The sequence below is a fragment of the Gymnoscopelus microlampas genome, assembly GCF_963454915.1.
Source record: "Gymnoscopelus microlampas genome assembly, chromosome: 6".
In the NCBI taxonomy this organism is placed as follows: domain Eukaryota; kingdom Metazoa; phylum Chordata; class Actinopteri; order Myctophiformes; family Myctophidae; genus Gymnoscopelus; species Gymnoscopelus microlampas.
In genome coordinates this window covers 37241483-37257903 of record NC_139943.1, presented here as the reverse complement: position 1 = coordinate 37257903, position 16421 = coordinate 37241483, and the positions used below count along the sequence as shown (strand labels likewise).

Here is a 16421-nt window from a genome sequence, read left to right as displayed (position 1 = left end):
CACACACACACACACACACACACACACACACACACACACACACACACATATACAGTAGCCCCGCCTCTCATTCACAGTGTTGCACTCTTTAATCACTTGACTCATCTCCTTTGCTCCAATTGAAAATAGATGTAACAGCGTTATAGTTTGCGGGTGTTACTGTAGCTTGCTAAAGATGACAAGTGCAAAGAGCCTCAGCAAATGCGTCAAAGTTTTTCTTGTAGATTACACAAGGTAGAGCACATAACATATGTGGCTAATCCAACAACATGTGAATCAATGCTAACGTTCCATTAAAAACAAACAATAAAGTTACGATGTGTAAGTGTAGCTGAACTGCTTGGATGGGACACTTAACTGGTGAAACATTAGTGAGAACAGTTTTAATATTTTTTAATAATTCAAAGGAAATGTAGGTAGAGTAATCCACCATTATTAGTTTGTTAAATTGTACTCTGGGCTATGACCAATGTATATACCATTTTATTCTCTTCTTACAATTAGTTGTCCTTGTTTATTATTGCTGCAATTGTTTTATTTCTTTATACAGTTGCTGCTACAAAGTTGAGTTGAGGAACCAATAACTAAAACTTTTTGAAGATGTGAAGTCAGTTTCATCTTCTTCAACTGAAATAGGCTGAGTAAGGAAACACAAACACCCTCAACAGCAATATAAAAACAGTTAAACTATAATAAGTGTGCTAATGTATCTTTTTTTTTTTTTTTAATTAAACATAATTCAAATTTTACCAATACCATGTATAATTTTGGGCAAGTGAACATGGCAAGTAGACCATGATCAAAGGGCAAGTGCATTTAAGACCTTGACACTCGGCCGAGTCATATCAAAGACTATTCAAAAAGAAATGGAACCCTGCTTGGCACTCAGCATCAAGGGTTGGATTGGGGGTAAGTGTAAGTCCCTGTCACATATTACAGGTAGTGTGATATGTCCAGGAGGTGTACTTGTACATCAAGCTGCCTCACACTACAGAAACAGGAGGTAGGTTGGGCTCGGGAGCAATTTGGTTCCCAAAGGCTACTTATAATCACACTATAATGCATTAGAACAGTGTTTATAATGTCTTGTTAAATTATATTGTATATACTCTGATCCTGGCCAAAGACAAAGTCTGTGAGTGTCTTTACATCAAGGGTAACAAACAACTCCAACTCATTTCAACATTACTGAGCTTTCTTACCAGGTGCACGGTCTGGAAAAGTTACTTTACAATAAATCTCTAAAAGAGAATACCAGCACTCACGGAACTGTCCTTTAGGCACTTTTTATTTATATATATAAGTTGGCATGGTATACTGCAGAGCAGACAGAACAACGAACGCGTTTCAGCGCCAATCCTGCATCAGCGTTGGTATTCTCTTTTAGAGATTTATTGTAAAGTCTGTGAGTGACCAGCAATTATTAAGTATTACGACAATATAAGTCATTATACAATTCTTTAAAATGTTATGATTGTTTTAAAGCATTATGAATATTTATGAGTACTATAATCACTGTATATAGTGTTGTAATTTGATTATAATGCAATATAGACATGCCTCACACAAAGCATAATTGTATTGCTGCGTGTGGACAGTGTGAGAAATTAGTCCTTTGTACCAATTCCCAATCAACACCAAACTACTGGAAGTAGTTCAACCTGCAGTTTAACAAACAAAGGTAAGGATGGGGAACAATATGTAGTCATATGGTCACTGGTTTCTTGCACACTGGTTTCTGATTTTGTGAGACAGATGTTACCTGTATGATTAATCCAATTTAAACTGTAATATTCTTTACAGAAATGTTAATAATCTGATTAAGGCAGTGATCACAAATTAATACACTATGCCATCTGGAACTATTCAAAAGCATCAGTTCTGCAACATCTGTGAGCCTGACTGAATATTGGTATAAGAAGTGACAATATCTGAGATCACTTTTTGAGTTGACAAAGACCTTCATTATTGCCTTACAGTTATTACTGCTGATTGTATACCATACACAAATACCATAACATTTTTGGACAATATTGCTCTGACCAGTGGATTGGAGATTCAAATGAATCTCAGACAGGCATGACAGACAGGCATTGCTATGAAGATACGTGTCTAACTACGTCGGTTTAGCTGTGCAGAGATATAGCGTGTTTCGGATTACAGAGCGGTGGTGTAGTAGTTGAGGGTAAAAGAAGGTCCACTTCTTTTTCAGTTAGCATTGCTCAACAAAAAGGTTTTAGTGTTGTCACACCGTTGCCCAACAGCCCTGTCTCTCACTTACAGTGCTGTACTCAGCTCTCCTCACTTCACTTGTCCTGTTTACTTCACAAATTAGCTGTGTGTCACAGTGTTATAGTTTGCGGGTGTTAACTTGTTAAAGATGACAAGTGTACAGACCCTCTGCAAATGCTTTTGAGTGACAAATATAAGGCGCTCCGGACAAAAGTGATATGATTGTGCTTCCCCGTTCCATCTCTCCCTAACATGATATATGGCTTAATTTGTGTTCAGAACACCCACAAAACAGCACGAGTGCTGTATGGAAATACAAATGAACAAGGAAAGCCTGCTAACATAACAAATGTAGCACATTTGGTGTACCATTTTGAACCAAGAGTATGATCACGATGATGACGATGATGATAGGCCTGCTAAAAAAATCGGTTAGTGAGGAGGAATTGTGGTACAATTATACCGTATGTTGTTATATTGTTTGCCTTATATGTTCTGACCATCTGAATATCATAGAGTCAAGACTCCATGGCACAGGCCTGGTATCTGTTGTTTAGGGCAGGGGTGTTCAACAGGGGGTCCTGGGATCCCTAGGGCGTCCTCAGAGTTACTACAGGGGGGCCGCCAAATATTTCTGATAGGACTTTTTTTTTTTACATTAACCACTTGAACCCCAGCATCCCTATTCTGAGGAGAACTTTAGCCAAAAATAGCCGATCTACAAGCTCGTAGATCGGCTATTTTTGGCTAAGAGGTTTGGTGAAGCGAGAAAAAAGAGTTAAAGTCAACTTAATAGTATTGACGGTTTAAGTGGTTAAATGTATGAAAATACACATTAACATCAAGCCAACACTATGATAGTGCTGTCAAACAAGTCTATAAAACTATCTATGAAATCTATGAAAAGGTTTAATCTGCAACACAGTTGTATACAATATATGTAGTGGGGGTCCCTGCTTCATCTGTCTCTCAGCTAAGGGGTCCTTGGCCAGAAAAACGTTGAAGACCCCTGGTTTAGGGTACAGCTTTGTCCCGTGACGCAAGCAGTTGGACTCTCTTACCTTTGTATATACAGTAGATAACTAGGCTCTCTCTCCCTACTTTCCCAGAGAACTACGTACACCACCACCCTATGTTTAATGTACTTCTCCTTGTTCTCATGTATTAAACTTCTATCCTAACGTGAAGTGTCCGATTCCGTTTTGCCTCAACAATCAGTATATCATCATCATGCCTCAAGACAACTATGCAATACTTTATTTCCTGTAATGATATATCAGACATACCTATTAGTTCTAATTCGCACATTTTTGGCTGTTCTGAACAAAAGTTAAGCCAAATCATGCTAGGAAGAGATGGAAAGAGGAAGTACATATTTCGCTTCATATTTGTCACTCAAAAGCTTTGCTGAGGCTCTTCGCACTTATCATCTTTAGCAAGCTACAGTAACAGCCGCAAACTATAACGCTGTGGCACAATATGAGAAGAGCTGAGTACAACACTGTGAGTGAGAGGTGGGACTGCTAGCCTGCTACAGTACATGTGGGCAACAGTGTGTGTGTGTGTGTGTGTGTGTGTGTGTGTGTGTGTGTGTGTGTGTGTGTGTGTGGTCTATGAGAAGATGCAGATTGTTTTCTTGCATTTTCCACTAGGCAGAAACAAGAAGAGAATGCCAGTACTGAAATGGTTTCAAATATCCAGACCCTAACACACACACACACACACACACACACACACACACACACACACACACACACACACACACACACATACAGTAGCCCCGCCTCTCATTCACAGTGTTGCACTCTTTAATCACTTGACTCATCTCCTTTGCTCAGGGCTGGATTAACACCTCTCAGGGCCCCTGTGCACTGGAACTGCAATGCCCCCCCCCCTCGTGCGCGAAACGCGCGTGCGAGGAATTTTTTTAGGTTACTTTTTCTTTTTTTTCTCTAATCTAGCTATTTTGATGTTAATTCTTCATTATTAATTACTTACGATGCATAAGTCGGTTCTAGTTCTATTAAATAAGTATTTTTAATAATTTTAACATTTATTTTTATTATTCTAAAATGGACTTGGGGGGGGGGGGGTCCACTCTTATTTAGTTTGACATCATTTATTTATTTCATTCGTATTAGATAACTGCAAAATAACTGGGATTTTTTTTTTTTTGGAAAAAAAAACAAAAAAATAAAAACTTTTTTTTTTTGGGCCGCCTGATGCCCAGAGGCCCCTGGGCACGTGCCCAAAGTGCCCATATGGTAGATCCCGCCCTGCCTTTGCTCCACTTGAAAATAGATGTAACAGCGTTATAGTTTGCGGGTGTTACTGTAGCTTGCTAAAGATGACAAGTGCAAAGAGCCTCAGCAAATGCGTCAAAGTTTTTCTTGTAGATTACACAAGGTAGAGCACATAACATATGTGGCTAATCCAACAACATGTGAATCAATGCTAACGTTCCATTAAAAACAAACAATAAAGTTACGATGTGTAAGTGTAGCTGAACTGCTTGGATGGGACACTTAACTGGTGAAACATTAGTGAGAACAGTTTTAATATTTTTTAATAATTCAAAGGAAATGTAGGTAGAGTAATCCACCATTATTAGTTTGTTAAATTATACTCTGGGCTATGACCAATGTATATACCATTGTATTCTCTTCTTACAATTAGTTGTCCTTGTTTATTATTGCTGCAATTGTTTTATTTCTTTATACAGTTGCTGCTACAAAGTTGAGTTGAGGAACCAATAACTAAAACTTTTTGAAGCTGTGAAGTCAGTTTCATCTTCTTCAACTGAAATAGGCTGAGTAAGGAAACACAAACACCCTCAACAGCAATATAAAAACAGTTAAACTATAATAAGTGTGCTAATGTATCTTTTTTTTTTTTTTAAATTAAACATAATTCAAATTTTACCAATACCATGTATAATTTTGGGCAAGTGAACATGGCAAGTAGACCATGATCAAAGGGCAAGTGCATTTAAGACCTTGACACTCGGCCGCGTCATATCAAAGACTATTCAAAAAGAAATGGAACCCTGCTTGGCACTCAGCATCAAGGGTTGGATTGGGGGTAAGTGTAAGTCCCTGTCACATATTACAGGTAGTGTGATATGTCCAGGAGGTGTACTTGTACATCAAGCTGCCTCACACTACAGAAACAGGAGGTAGGCTGGGCTCGGGAGCAATTTGGTTCCCAAAGGCTACTTATAATCACACTATAATGCATTAGAACAGTGTTTATAATGTCTTGTTAAATTATATTGTATATACTCTGATCCTGGCCAAAGACAAAGTCTGTGAGTGTCTTTACATCAAGGGTAACAAACAACTCCAACTCATTTCAACATTACTGAGCTTTCTTACCAGGTGCACGGTCTGGAAAAGTTACTTTACAATAAATCTCTAAAAGAGAATACCAGCACTCACGGAACTGTCCTTTAGGCACTTTTTATTTATATATATAAGTTGGCATGGTATACTGCAGAGCAGACAGAACAACGAACGCGTTTCAGCGCCAATCCTGCATCAGCGTTGGTATTCTCTTTTAGAGATTTATTGTAAAGTCTGTGAGTGACCAACAATTATTAAGTATTACGACCATATAAGTCATTATACAATTCTTTAAAATGTTATGATTGTTTTAAAGCATTATGAATATTTATGAGTACTATAATCACTGTATATAGTGTTGTAATTTGATTATAATGCAATATAGACATGCCTCACACAAAGCATAATTGTATTGCTGCGTGTGGACAGTGTGAGAAATTAGTCCTTTGTACCAATTCCCAATCAACACCAAACAAAGGTAAGGATGGGGAACAATATGTAGTCATATGGTCACTGGTTTCTTGCACACTGGTTTCTGATTTTGTGAGACAGATGTTACCTGTATGATTAATCCAATTTAAACTGTAATATTCTTTACAGAAATGTTAATAATCTGATTAAGGCAGTGATCACAAATTAATTTAACAAGGTTTAGAGTTTTACAGCTTAAAACGTTGCCATCTTATATGATACATGAAGTTGGTCAGCGTTTTGGAAATTAATTTGGATTATCTGCTGCAACATTCCTTCTGTGATCAGTGAATGAGAGTACATGATAATATATAAGAAAGAACAAACCAATCATAATAGCAGCTGCACATTATGCACCTCATAAAACGTATGCTAGAATTTACAGTTTTAAAATCTAAGTCTTTGAATATTATGTCAAATGTTATGCAGATGTCCTCACTTAAACGCCAACATCTGTATTCTGGAAAACTTTAGCAGAAAAAAGCAGATCGACAACTTAAGCTCACAACGTGTCACGAGTGAAAACAGAAAATACACTAGTATAGAGCCCTGCGGGACTACGCTCAACAACGTGAAACTTAAACACTTAATGGGGTTTAAATGGTTAAGTTATGGTGTTAAGGACAATGTATACGAAACCATTCAATTCAAATAAACTTCCCAGATAGCACTTAAGACAGGACGAGGAACATACCCCAAAGTACTGATGAAGCCATGAACCGAGCCTTCCGCGTAAAGAGACACAATGTCTCCAATGTGAAGGAAACTGGATCTGTGGTCTGACATTTCTCTGAAAGTTCAGTAATCGTTTCCCATTTGAAAGACTGGCGGTTCTTTGATGAAGTAATCCACACGTTACAGTGTATCCGTCTTGGCAAATATCTTAAGATTCACTCTGCCTCCAACTGTGAAAAACAGTGTAAGCACACAGACAACGACATCCTTCTTTTATTGCAGATCGGTTAAGAAAAAATGAAATCTAAGCAACAAAACTGATGGCGTTTCAAAAAAGAGATGTGTTTTACACTTAGTCAACTTCTTCCTGTGTCATATTGCTCCTCACATCTACTTTGAGGGAAGGGACTAGTGCTGTCAGGGTTAATTCCTTTCAATGACATTATGTTTTTGTATAGGGACTGCCATTGTTGGTTATACTTATACCTTACCACCTACATTATGAAACTAATTTAATAAAACAATGATAGGGTTAACTATTAACCATTGGTTACTTGTGTAGATCATGTAATGTTTTGCAGGCTTTGTTTGCGGGTGTGTGTGTGTGTGTGTGTGTGTGTGTGTGTGTGTGTGTGTGTGTGTGTGTGGGTGGGAGGGAGAGCTGTGCATGCTTGTTGACTGAATTTGTGTATGCCATTTGAAGGGTATATTCAGGGACGTGCTGGCCACTGGGAAATTTGGGACAATTCCAGAAAGGCCTCTCCATTTCAGGCCGACAAGGCCGGCCGTTAAAAAAAAACGGCCGAAATTAAGAACCGGCCGGCGGTTTAAAAAAATCCGGGCCTCTCTATCTGAGATTCCCAGGCTGAATTAGGGGCCCAGCACGTCCCTGTACACAGGTTACAGGTTAAACTGCATGCTACACAGGTTAAATGTTAAACTGCATGCTACACAGGTTACATGTTAAACTGCATGCTACACAGGTTACATGTTAAACTGCCTGCTACACAGGTTACGTGTTAAACTGCATGCTACACAGGTTACGTGTTAAACTGTAAGCTACACAGGTTACATGTTAAACTGTATGCTACACAGGTTACATGTTAAACTGGTACAGGTTAACAACTTTGATCATGGAGAGGGCCACTATATTTCAACACTCACTCCAGACGGCCACATTGCATATACTGTCGGGCCTTCTATGTCACACAAACGTAGCAAAAATAGCAGATCTACAAGCTCAAAATGTGTCGCAGTGCGACACGTTTTGAGCTTGTAGATCTGATATTTTTTAATTGGAATTCAGATTTTTTTTGTGCTATTTTTGAAAGTAAGTGCTGCTATTAAAATGCAAACTATAAAAATACTAAAATTGCTAAAATACAGAAAATGAATGGTCATTAAGTTCATAAAGCATAATTCATTATAATTTCATGATATCAATAAATATTTGGGTCATAATTGATTTCATGTAAGGTTAAAATGTAAAAACATAATGTGATTAAAAGTTCTGGGGCGGAACAAAAGTTCCCTGTCTGTCAGTAGCACTCACCGGACCATTACTGATTGACGCATGATTGCATGTCATTACTGACAGGTGGTGCAAACAAACCTGTGGACTAAGCTCTGTAAAAACTTGCAGTGTATGTGATATCGCGCTGCTAAAGTTACTAAAGACGTCTGAAACCAAGGACAGACGGTCAAAAGGACTTTCTAAGAACTTTAAGCAACTCAAGAACAAAGAACCTCTTTTCCACAACAAGCGGCCAACGAGGTATTCTATTTTAGATTTAGCTTTGATGTTGCCGTTGTGTTTGATGGACACTCTTAACGTGCGCGATGCACATTTCTACATGTCATTGTATTTTCGTTTGTATGCTTTGATCCATGTTATTTACCGTGCAATGTATTGATTGTTTATTATTTTTGTGTGAACATAGTTCTCACGGCTGAGGGATGAGGAGAATGCCTGAAGCAATAAATGCCCGTTTATAAAGAACCCGACCTGTGTCTTCAATGTTGTGCGAGGAGCTACAGTGAAGGTGAGGGCCGCATGTGGCCCCTGGGCCGCCAGTTGCCCATGTATGGAGTCACTCGTTGCCAAGACATTAGTGCTGAATTGTCAGATGTCATGAAAGCTGTGAAGAAGCTGTGAAGAACACCCTGCTCTACTTCACCATTTTGAGGTTCACACGGAACAGTGTGTCTCACACATGTTGAAGTACAGTACTATGTGTCTAGTCAGGAGTTTTTACTTCTCCAAAACTGCACAGAGCTGGCTGACCATTTCAATGACGATGTCTGGGTTGTGAGCTGAACAGAATTTTAAAGTTCTATGCAAGGCCACAATGCACACGCCATTCACGTTTCTGTATGACAGAATGTAAAGCATTCTAAAAAATAACAATACACAGTATGGGGTCCTTCTTCATCTCTCTATCAGCTAGGGGGTCCTTGACCTGAAAAACGTTGAAGACCCATCTACATAAAAGCGGAAATACGTCATCCAGGCGCACAAACCTACCCAACTATACCCCCAACCCTGTGAGACCATGTTGGTGTGAAGGACAGTAGCAATTTAGGCAACATAAGTTAAACCAGTCTAGCAAAAGTGTACATACTTCATATAATTACAGATATGAACGATAACGATTCATAGATAAGCCCTAATAAAAAGCCCGTCAACAGAACCTACTGTAGCAAGTTCACACTTTTGAGTGTTACTTGCATAGTCTAAATGTAAACCACACTTAACACCCACATGTCTGAGAAACGTTTACATTTCCTTCTTCTGCTGCGTGTTTTTAAAAGTGTTGCATAGCGAGTGCTGACAACTTAATTTGCTATTTTCGTACCTTTTATACTTGGAGACTGCCATGCTCAACTAAAACATTTTCAGCATTTTCAAACAGCGACCTAACCGACATCATCATCATCATACTATCCTACTATAATTCTAGTAACCTCTGTAGTGGTACGTGAGTGAAGTGGTACGTGAGTGAAGATACCCGGTTCTCCTCAGTGGCTGGACCAATTGCTCTGATTTTGCACACAGCCATTGACCATTACCATCTGAACACAACTGTGAAGCCCGTTTTTCAATTTAATCAAATCTCAGCTTCTTATTAGCGTTTTTGTGTCAAAGAATGTCGTCCCATAGCTGCGGCTGCCCAGCTATGGGACGAACTGCCTCCCGGGTTGCCAGATCATGTGCGCATATCCCCCTACGGATGCGCTGCGCCGACCGGGTATGGTCTAGTCATACTATAATTCTAGTAACCTCTGTAGTGGTGGTGAGTACGTGAGTGAAGATACCCGGTTCTCCTCACTGGCTGGACCAATTGCTCTGATTTTGCACACAGCCATTGACCATTACCATCTGAACGCAACTGTGAAGCCCGTTTTTCAATTTCATCAAATCTTAGCTTCTTATTAGCGTTTTTGTGTCAAACACTGTCGCCATGGTTACGGGGCTGCCCAGCTATGGGACGAACTGCCTCCCGGGTTGCCAGATCATGTGCGCATATCCCCCCACGGATGCGCTGCGCCGACCGGGTATGGTCTAGTTGTATTTAATGAGAGCAGGGTGGAGAGCAACTGTGGTTCAGCAAGACCGATATTTAAATAAGAGAAGGGCAATTGCTCCTGTGAAAGCAAACAAGCAGGTGCTCAAGCTCTGGTTGGATCCTATGTGTGCACAGGTTACAGGTTAAACTGCAAAAAATCCGGGCCTCTCTATCTGAGATTCCCAGGCTGAATTAGGGGCCCAGCACGTCCCTGGGTATATTCAATTGCATATTTGTTTCTGACTGCAGATAATACACACTTTTTTTTAAAGCACTTAATGAGCTGAGGGCCAACAAAGCAATTTGAAAAGCCAAAATGCTCTTTCATATTTAATCTAGGCCTACAAATTAATAGGAAGAGACAGACAGACAGACAGATAGCTGAATAGCCAATACAGTGCTGTGATAAAGTAATCAAGTCAAAGATAATAGCCGCCTCAACACTGTTACACTGGCTCTCACTACACAAGATCAATGTTTCGAACACCTACTGTAAGTATCTTCATCAGCATAAACGTTAGTTTATGTGTCTTTGCCTTTGTCTCTTTTAGGCTTTTGGAAACATAAATCTCATTTCAAGACTAGTGATCATTAAATATGACAGTGTAAAATTATGCTTGGGCATGACTTTTCCAACACAAGGTAGGAAAAACATAATTTCCTTACAGTACAGTATATGTATGGAAAAAGTAAATGCATTCCTAGCACCTTGTTTCTATTGTTGAAGCAGGTGCACCAACTGGTCCACCATGCAAATGACTGGAGCATCATTAAAGGATGTAACGTGGATGTCCCTGGCCACTGGAAATCTCTTCAGACTGTCTGTCTGACCAAGTTCAACCCAAGTGCTGACTGAAATGTGCTTAGACAAGTCTCTAAGAATGCTACGTAACATAAAATGAGCTGTATCTCTTTATTCCACATCCAATCTGAGTGTGGACTAAAACGTTTTTGTTTTGGCCTAGGGCCTTTTTCAAGACAGAGTAAGGAATAACACATTATACCGTAACAGACAATTTTCAAGAGAGAGTAAAGGCTTGAGAACCCCTGGTTAGACTTATGATCACTTGATGTTTCTGTGGGTACCAAGTGCTAAATGGTAAATGGTGTATTTATATAGAGTTTTTATCCAAAGCGCTTTACATTGATCGATCGTGCCATTAACCCATTCACACACACACACATTCATACAGTATACCGATGGCGGAGGAAACCATGCAAGGCACCAACCTGCTCATCGGGAGCAATTAGGGGTTCAGTGTCTTGCTCAAGGACACTTCGACACTAACTCTAGGGGAGCGCCCCAGCCCGGGATCGAACTGGGAACCTTGCGGTTTTCCAGTTCACTCTACCCGGCCACTCTACCCCTGAGCCACTGCCGCCTCTGTAAAGATGTTTATTATGATGATAACACTAATGATGTTAAAGATAATGATTATGATTAACCCCATTTGTAATACCTTGTGCAGACACCAGATGCTATCTGAAAGGAGGCACAAGAAGATACAGGGACAGATCATGCAAATGGCTGTCTGCTTCTATATGATTAATGGGAAAACTTTAAAACAGAGAGGGCTGGCCCAAACTCCTGCATAAGTCTTATGAGGAGGAGGTTATTGTTGATGCTGGTGATGATCATGACAACGACAACATTATGTAATTATACATGTAAGAACACTAGACGCCATTGGAGGAAGCACTATGACATGCAGTTCAACTGCAGTGTCATCATTTGCTGTACAATCTTCCAATCTCTGACCTATACCGCCATCTAGTGCCAAAATACTTTAAAGCTGAGGTCCGGGACATATAATAATAAAACGTCTGCATGGTACAGTATTGTGGTAATACAATATAACGTTGCTGTCCGGCAGGAACCAATTTTTCCGCTTTTGCGTTTTTTTTCCATAAATCAGTGCTATTGAACACCCTTTACGTCTGTGTGTTGGTAAAAAAAATATTGAACCAATGAAAAGTATTAAAAAGTGCTTCTGACAAAACCAGCTAACATTGGATCCTCAAACTTTCTGCTAAACCAGTTAACTCCATCAAAGGGGGGTGCAGTTAGTTGGTTTTGCTGACTCCAGGCTCCACCCCCTTTTGACCTCCAACCTCATTGTGAGCTTGGAGGTCCATTCAGCTGTTCTTATCAATGATGAACAAAACCTTTTTTTCTTTTCTTTTTTTCTGAAAAATGAACATTTTGGAGTTAGCTGGTTCCTGCCGGACAGCAGAGATAACACATCTGCAGTGATTGGAGGTGGTCTCCCTATACTCTTATTGAGACATTTCTGCCCCAGTGTTGGGGTAGAAAGTGAGGTCAACAAAACACAATGTGGACTATATTCTCTCACACACACAAATAAGCTGTCCAGATCTGACCTGCAGCTTCAGATGTTCAGGAGGATCTGTCCCTAGATTTTGTCCTGCTGGGCCTCCTCTTCTTCTCTTTCAACTGGTGTGGTAAAGCATCCTGATGAGATAAAACATTTATCCAGCTCTGTATATGCAGAGACATCTATTAAAATGTAGGTAACAGTTAATCACATTACGCTTTCTTTTTTTTTTTAAGTAGCTATGTGAGACCATATACTGTAGCTACAATGGTCAAACATCCAATTATTTTTATTAGCAGAAGATTCAGTTTATTCACATTTCTTTACAGGGAGATAACTGCAGTGATAAACAATGATGATCCTGAATAGTCAATATATATCTCCTCAGATGTACTGTTTATTTTACTAGCTGGATATTAACATTAATGAAATCATCCAGCAATTTCAGCATCAATTGTTTCAGATCAGATGAGGAGCACAAAGGGATCTTTGATATAAATGGTAGTTATCAAAGAAAAAAGGTCCCATTGGAACTGATGTTTGTCCTAGTAAAAGGTGTATGACCAAAACGTCAACTGAATAAAGTTTTTGCAAGTTCCAGACAGTGTGCAGGACGTTTTTCTTTTATATTATATCTAACATCAAAGGTCTCTTTGTGAACATTTGGACCTTCCTTTTTGTTCTACGCACCTGTGACCTGTCATTAACCTTTGAGGTGTGCATCGGCCTTCTTTTCAAGATCAGATGGAGGAAATTATTGTTGACGCTGGTGATGATGATGATCATGACGAAGTCAACATTATGTAATACAGTATAGTTCATCATCAGATTTGTTTTGTTTATGTACTCTTGTCAAAGCTCTGTGTCCTATCATTTGGAGAAGGCACATTTACAGTAGTCTTAACTCAGGATATTTGTGTGTTCAAAATCTGTCCTCCAGTGGGTATAACAAAAATTTAATACAGTGCTCTACATTCAGTGAAATACTCATATTGTCACATTCTCAGTTTTAAAAATGTATTCAACAAACCAAGATTTTTTTTTAAACACGTGCGGAAATCTGTTGTGTTTTATGTTCATTTATGTCCTATGTTTGGAGTGTGTTTGCGTGTGCCTGCATGCAACTTAAGCAAGTGCATGTCAGCACGTATATTCTGATTCTATTGGTATAACTATATAGGGCTTTTCATTAAGGCCAGAGCACTGCACCAGTGCAAAGCCCTATTGAAATGCAATGAATTATTATTCTAAGTAAGTCACATTTTGAAGGCCTAAACATACTCAAAAAGTTGTGCAACTTTGCACACACAATACAAGTGGTGAAAGATTACCATTAGACCATTGCAACCACTGTTTTACCCTAGCAACCGCCTGTTTTACAATAGCAACTGCATATTAGACCACTGTTTTACCCTAGCAACCGCCTGTTTTACAATAGCAACTGCATATTAGACCCTAGCAACTGCCTATTAGTCCTTAGCAACCACCTTTTTACCCAGTAACCACCTGTGTTAAGCTCTAAACCCTGTTTTACCCTAGCAACAACCTATTAGACCATAGCAACCACTGATTTACCTTAGCGACCACCTGTTTTAATCATGGTTATTAACTGAAATATTTGCGACAACATTCAATTACTGGGATTTTCCCTTCCAGCCTTTTCTTATTCTTATGTGGCTGTACTTGCAGTTGATTGTAACCTGCAAGTCATTTTATAGGCGAGTGGAATGGAGAGAGGAGTGATGTCCATCCTACAATTCACTATGCTCTACATTCTCTTGACTCTGGTGAATCTTCTCAGGAACAGTTTGAGTCAGGAAGGTGTAGCGGTCCTTCTTCAGGTGCTGAGCAGGTACCTGTTCCAGCCCAATGGACAGGTACTGTTCATCAGCACCGTACGGGGGCCAATGTACCAGGCCGGCTCCATTAGGTGACCTATATACACAGTTGTTTGTTTTTTATTAGGAAGATTAATGAGAGTATGTTTATAGAGACTAAAAGGTCAATACATGCTCCTTCCTACGTTGGAAAAGATCAGTTTCGGACAGGCTTTCCAGACAGTCAGGACACCTGGGGTGCAGGAGTGTCCAAAAAAAAAATGATATCAGCAATTCTGAATGACTGTTGACCTCACTTTCCGGAAAAAAAACATTTCTGACGTCGGAAGGTGCATGTTTTGCGCTTTACACTTGTATCATCTATTATAAGATACTGTGTATTGTGAGTTTAATCCTACCCCGTCCGAGCAAAGTTGCCCCAAAAGCTCATCATGGTTCTGCTAAGCTGTTCCTCTTCTTCTGTGCATGATACTGTAGAGTGATTAAGAAAAATGGTTTAGTAAAGCTTCTGATATAGACTTTCAAAACGTCATTAATTCTTGGAAAGCCAGAGACAAATGAATATTTATTATGTTCCATTCATTAATTAATTTTGAATATTGCACCCAGAGCCAAATTTATATTTATTATGTTCCATTCATTAATTAATTTTTAATATTGCACCCAGAGCCAAATTTATATTTATTATGTTCCATTCATTAACCTTTTTTTTAATATTTCACTTACTCCCAAATTCAGCATAGGAAGTGACGAAGCAGAATCCCAATACAGTGATGATTTCATCACCATGGTCTGATCCAACAAAGCTTGGTCTTCTCTCCTGCAGGAATTTGGGTGGATGTTGGTACTCATACAGGTATACAGGGGCACCTGCATCTGGTTGTAGACAAAATGAGGTATGCAAGTTTTAACTCAAATGTTCAAGGCAAAACAGGATAAGAATTACCATTCGTAAGATTACATTATTTTATCCTACAGTTACCTCTGTGGGAATTTGCAGTCTTAATGGCTGGAATGGTAAAAAGCATGTCCCCAAGCAGCTCTGTAAATCCATCTCTAATTTTCAGTCGATCTCCAGAGGTTCCTAGATATTCATCTGCCACCAGCTCTTTCACTGGGCCATCTTTCAGCTTGAGGAAGAGAGAAATCATAAAGACTATAATAAAAGAAAAACATGGGGAAATCAGGTCATGAAATGAATGCAAAACAGTGTTTGTCTTACATTGGGAAAGAACATGGATAGAATAGGCATGACATGTTCCCGGTCCATTCCCTCTGTCCAGTTAGGAGGAGCTATAAACTAAAAAAGCAAGCAGAATTTTTGTTTTGTACTACAAAAACAGAATCAAAACAATATATTTCAGAAAAACCTGATGAGTAAAGTAAGTACACCTAATCAAAGATAATGTCACATTATACTACTTACCATAGGGAGTAGCCAGCCCCCTTCATGATTATTAATGCCAGTTAAGAAAGGTATTTTAAGAAGTTTGTGGTTTTGGTACAGTTCATTCACATGTTTTGTCAAGAAATGTCCATCAACGTTGACAGGGTATCTTATCATGTTGTCCTTGAGGGAAAAGCAAACGAGATTTTTCAAGGAAGAGTTATTGAAATGAAAATCATTGTCAAACATCAGAACAACAAAAAACATTCACTGAAATCTAATCAAATATTCTATATAATCAACTTGATGTCAGCAGATGATATCTAATACATCAGTTATGCAAGGGATAATGTACGGGGAGGTGGTCATTATTGAAAATGAAAGCCCGACAGGGTGATAATCACGTGAAAGGGGGTACATTATTCCGCTTATTACACAGCTAATTAATAAATAAATACATACATTGACCCAAAAGTAACAACAGAACGATTTCCTTGCTTACGGCAATGAAAGTATTCCATAAGTATTGGGCTGAGCGGAGACGTTCGCCTCGGAAAACAAATGACAGTAGTCCA

General features: G+C 39.2%; 1 protein-coding gene across 1 annotated transcript in view; it reads right to left on the bottom strand.

Annotated features, from left to right (window-relative positions):
• LOC311047594 (inositol 1,4,5-trisphosphate-gated calcium channel ITPR2-like) overlaps positions 1 to 13407 on the bottom strand; it is a 93771-nt gene extending 80364 nt beyond the window's left edge. The window contains exons 1-2 of the mRNA XM_084060356.1: positions 12668 to 13407; positions 6739 to 6949 (exon numbers count right to left, since the gene is read on the bottom strand). Coding sequence (XP_083916482.1) covers positions 6739 to 6830 — 92 coding nt within the window. The 5' untranslated portion in view covers positions 6831 to 6949; positions 12668 to 13407. The remainder of the gene's footprint in view (positions 1 to 6738; positions 6950 to 12667) is intronic.
• Positions 13408 to 16421: the final 3014 nt, after the last annotated feature.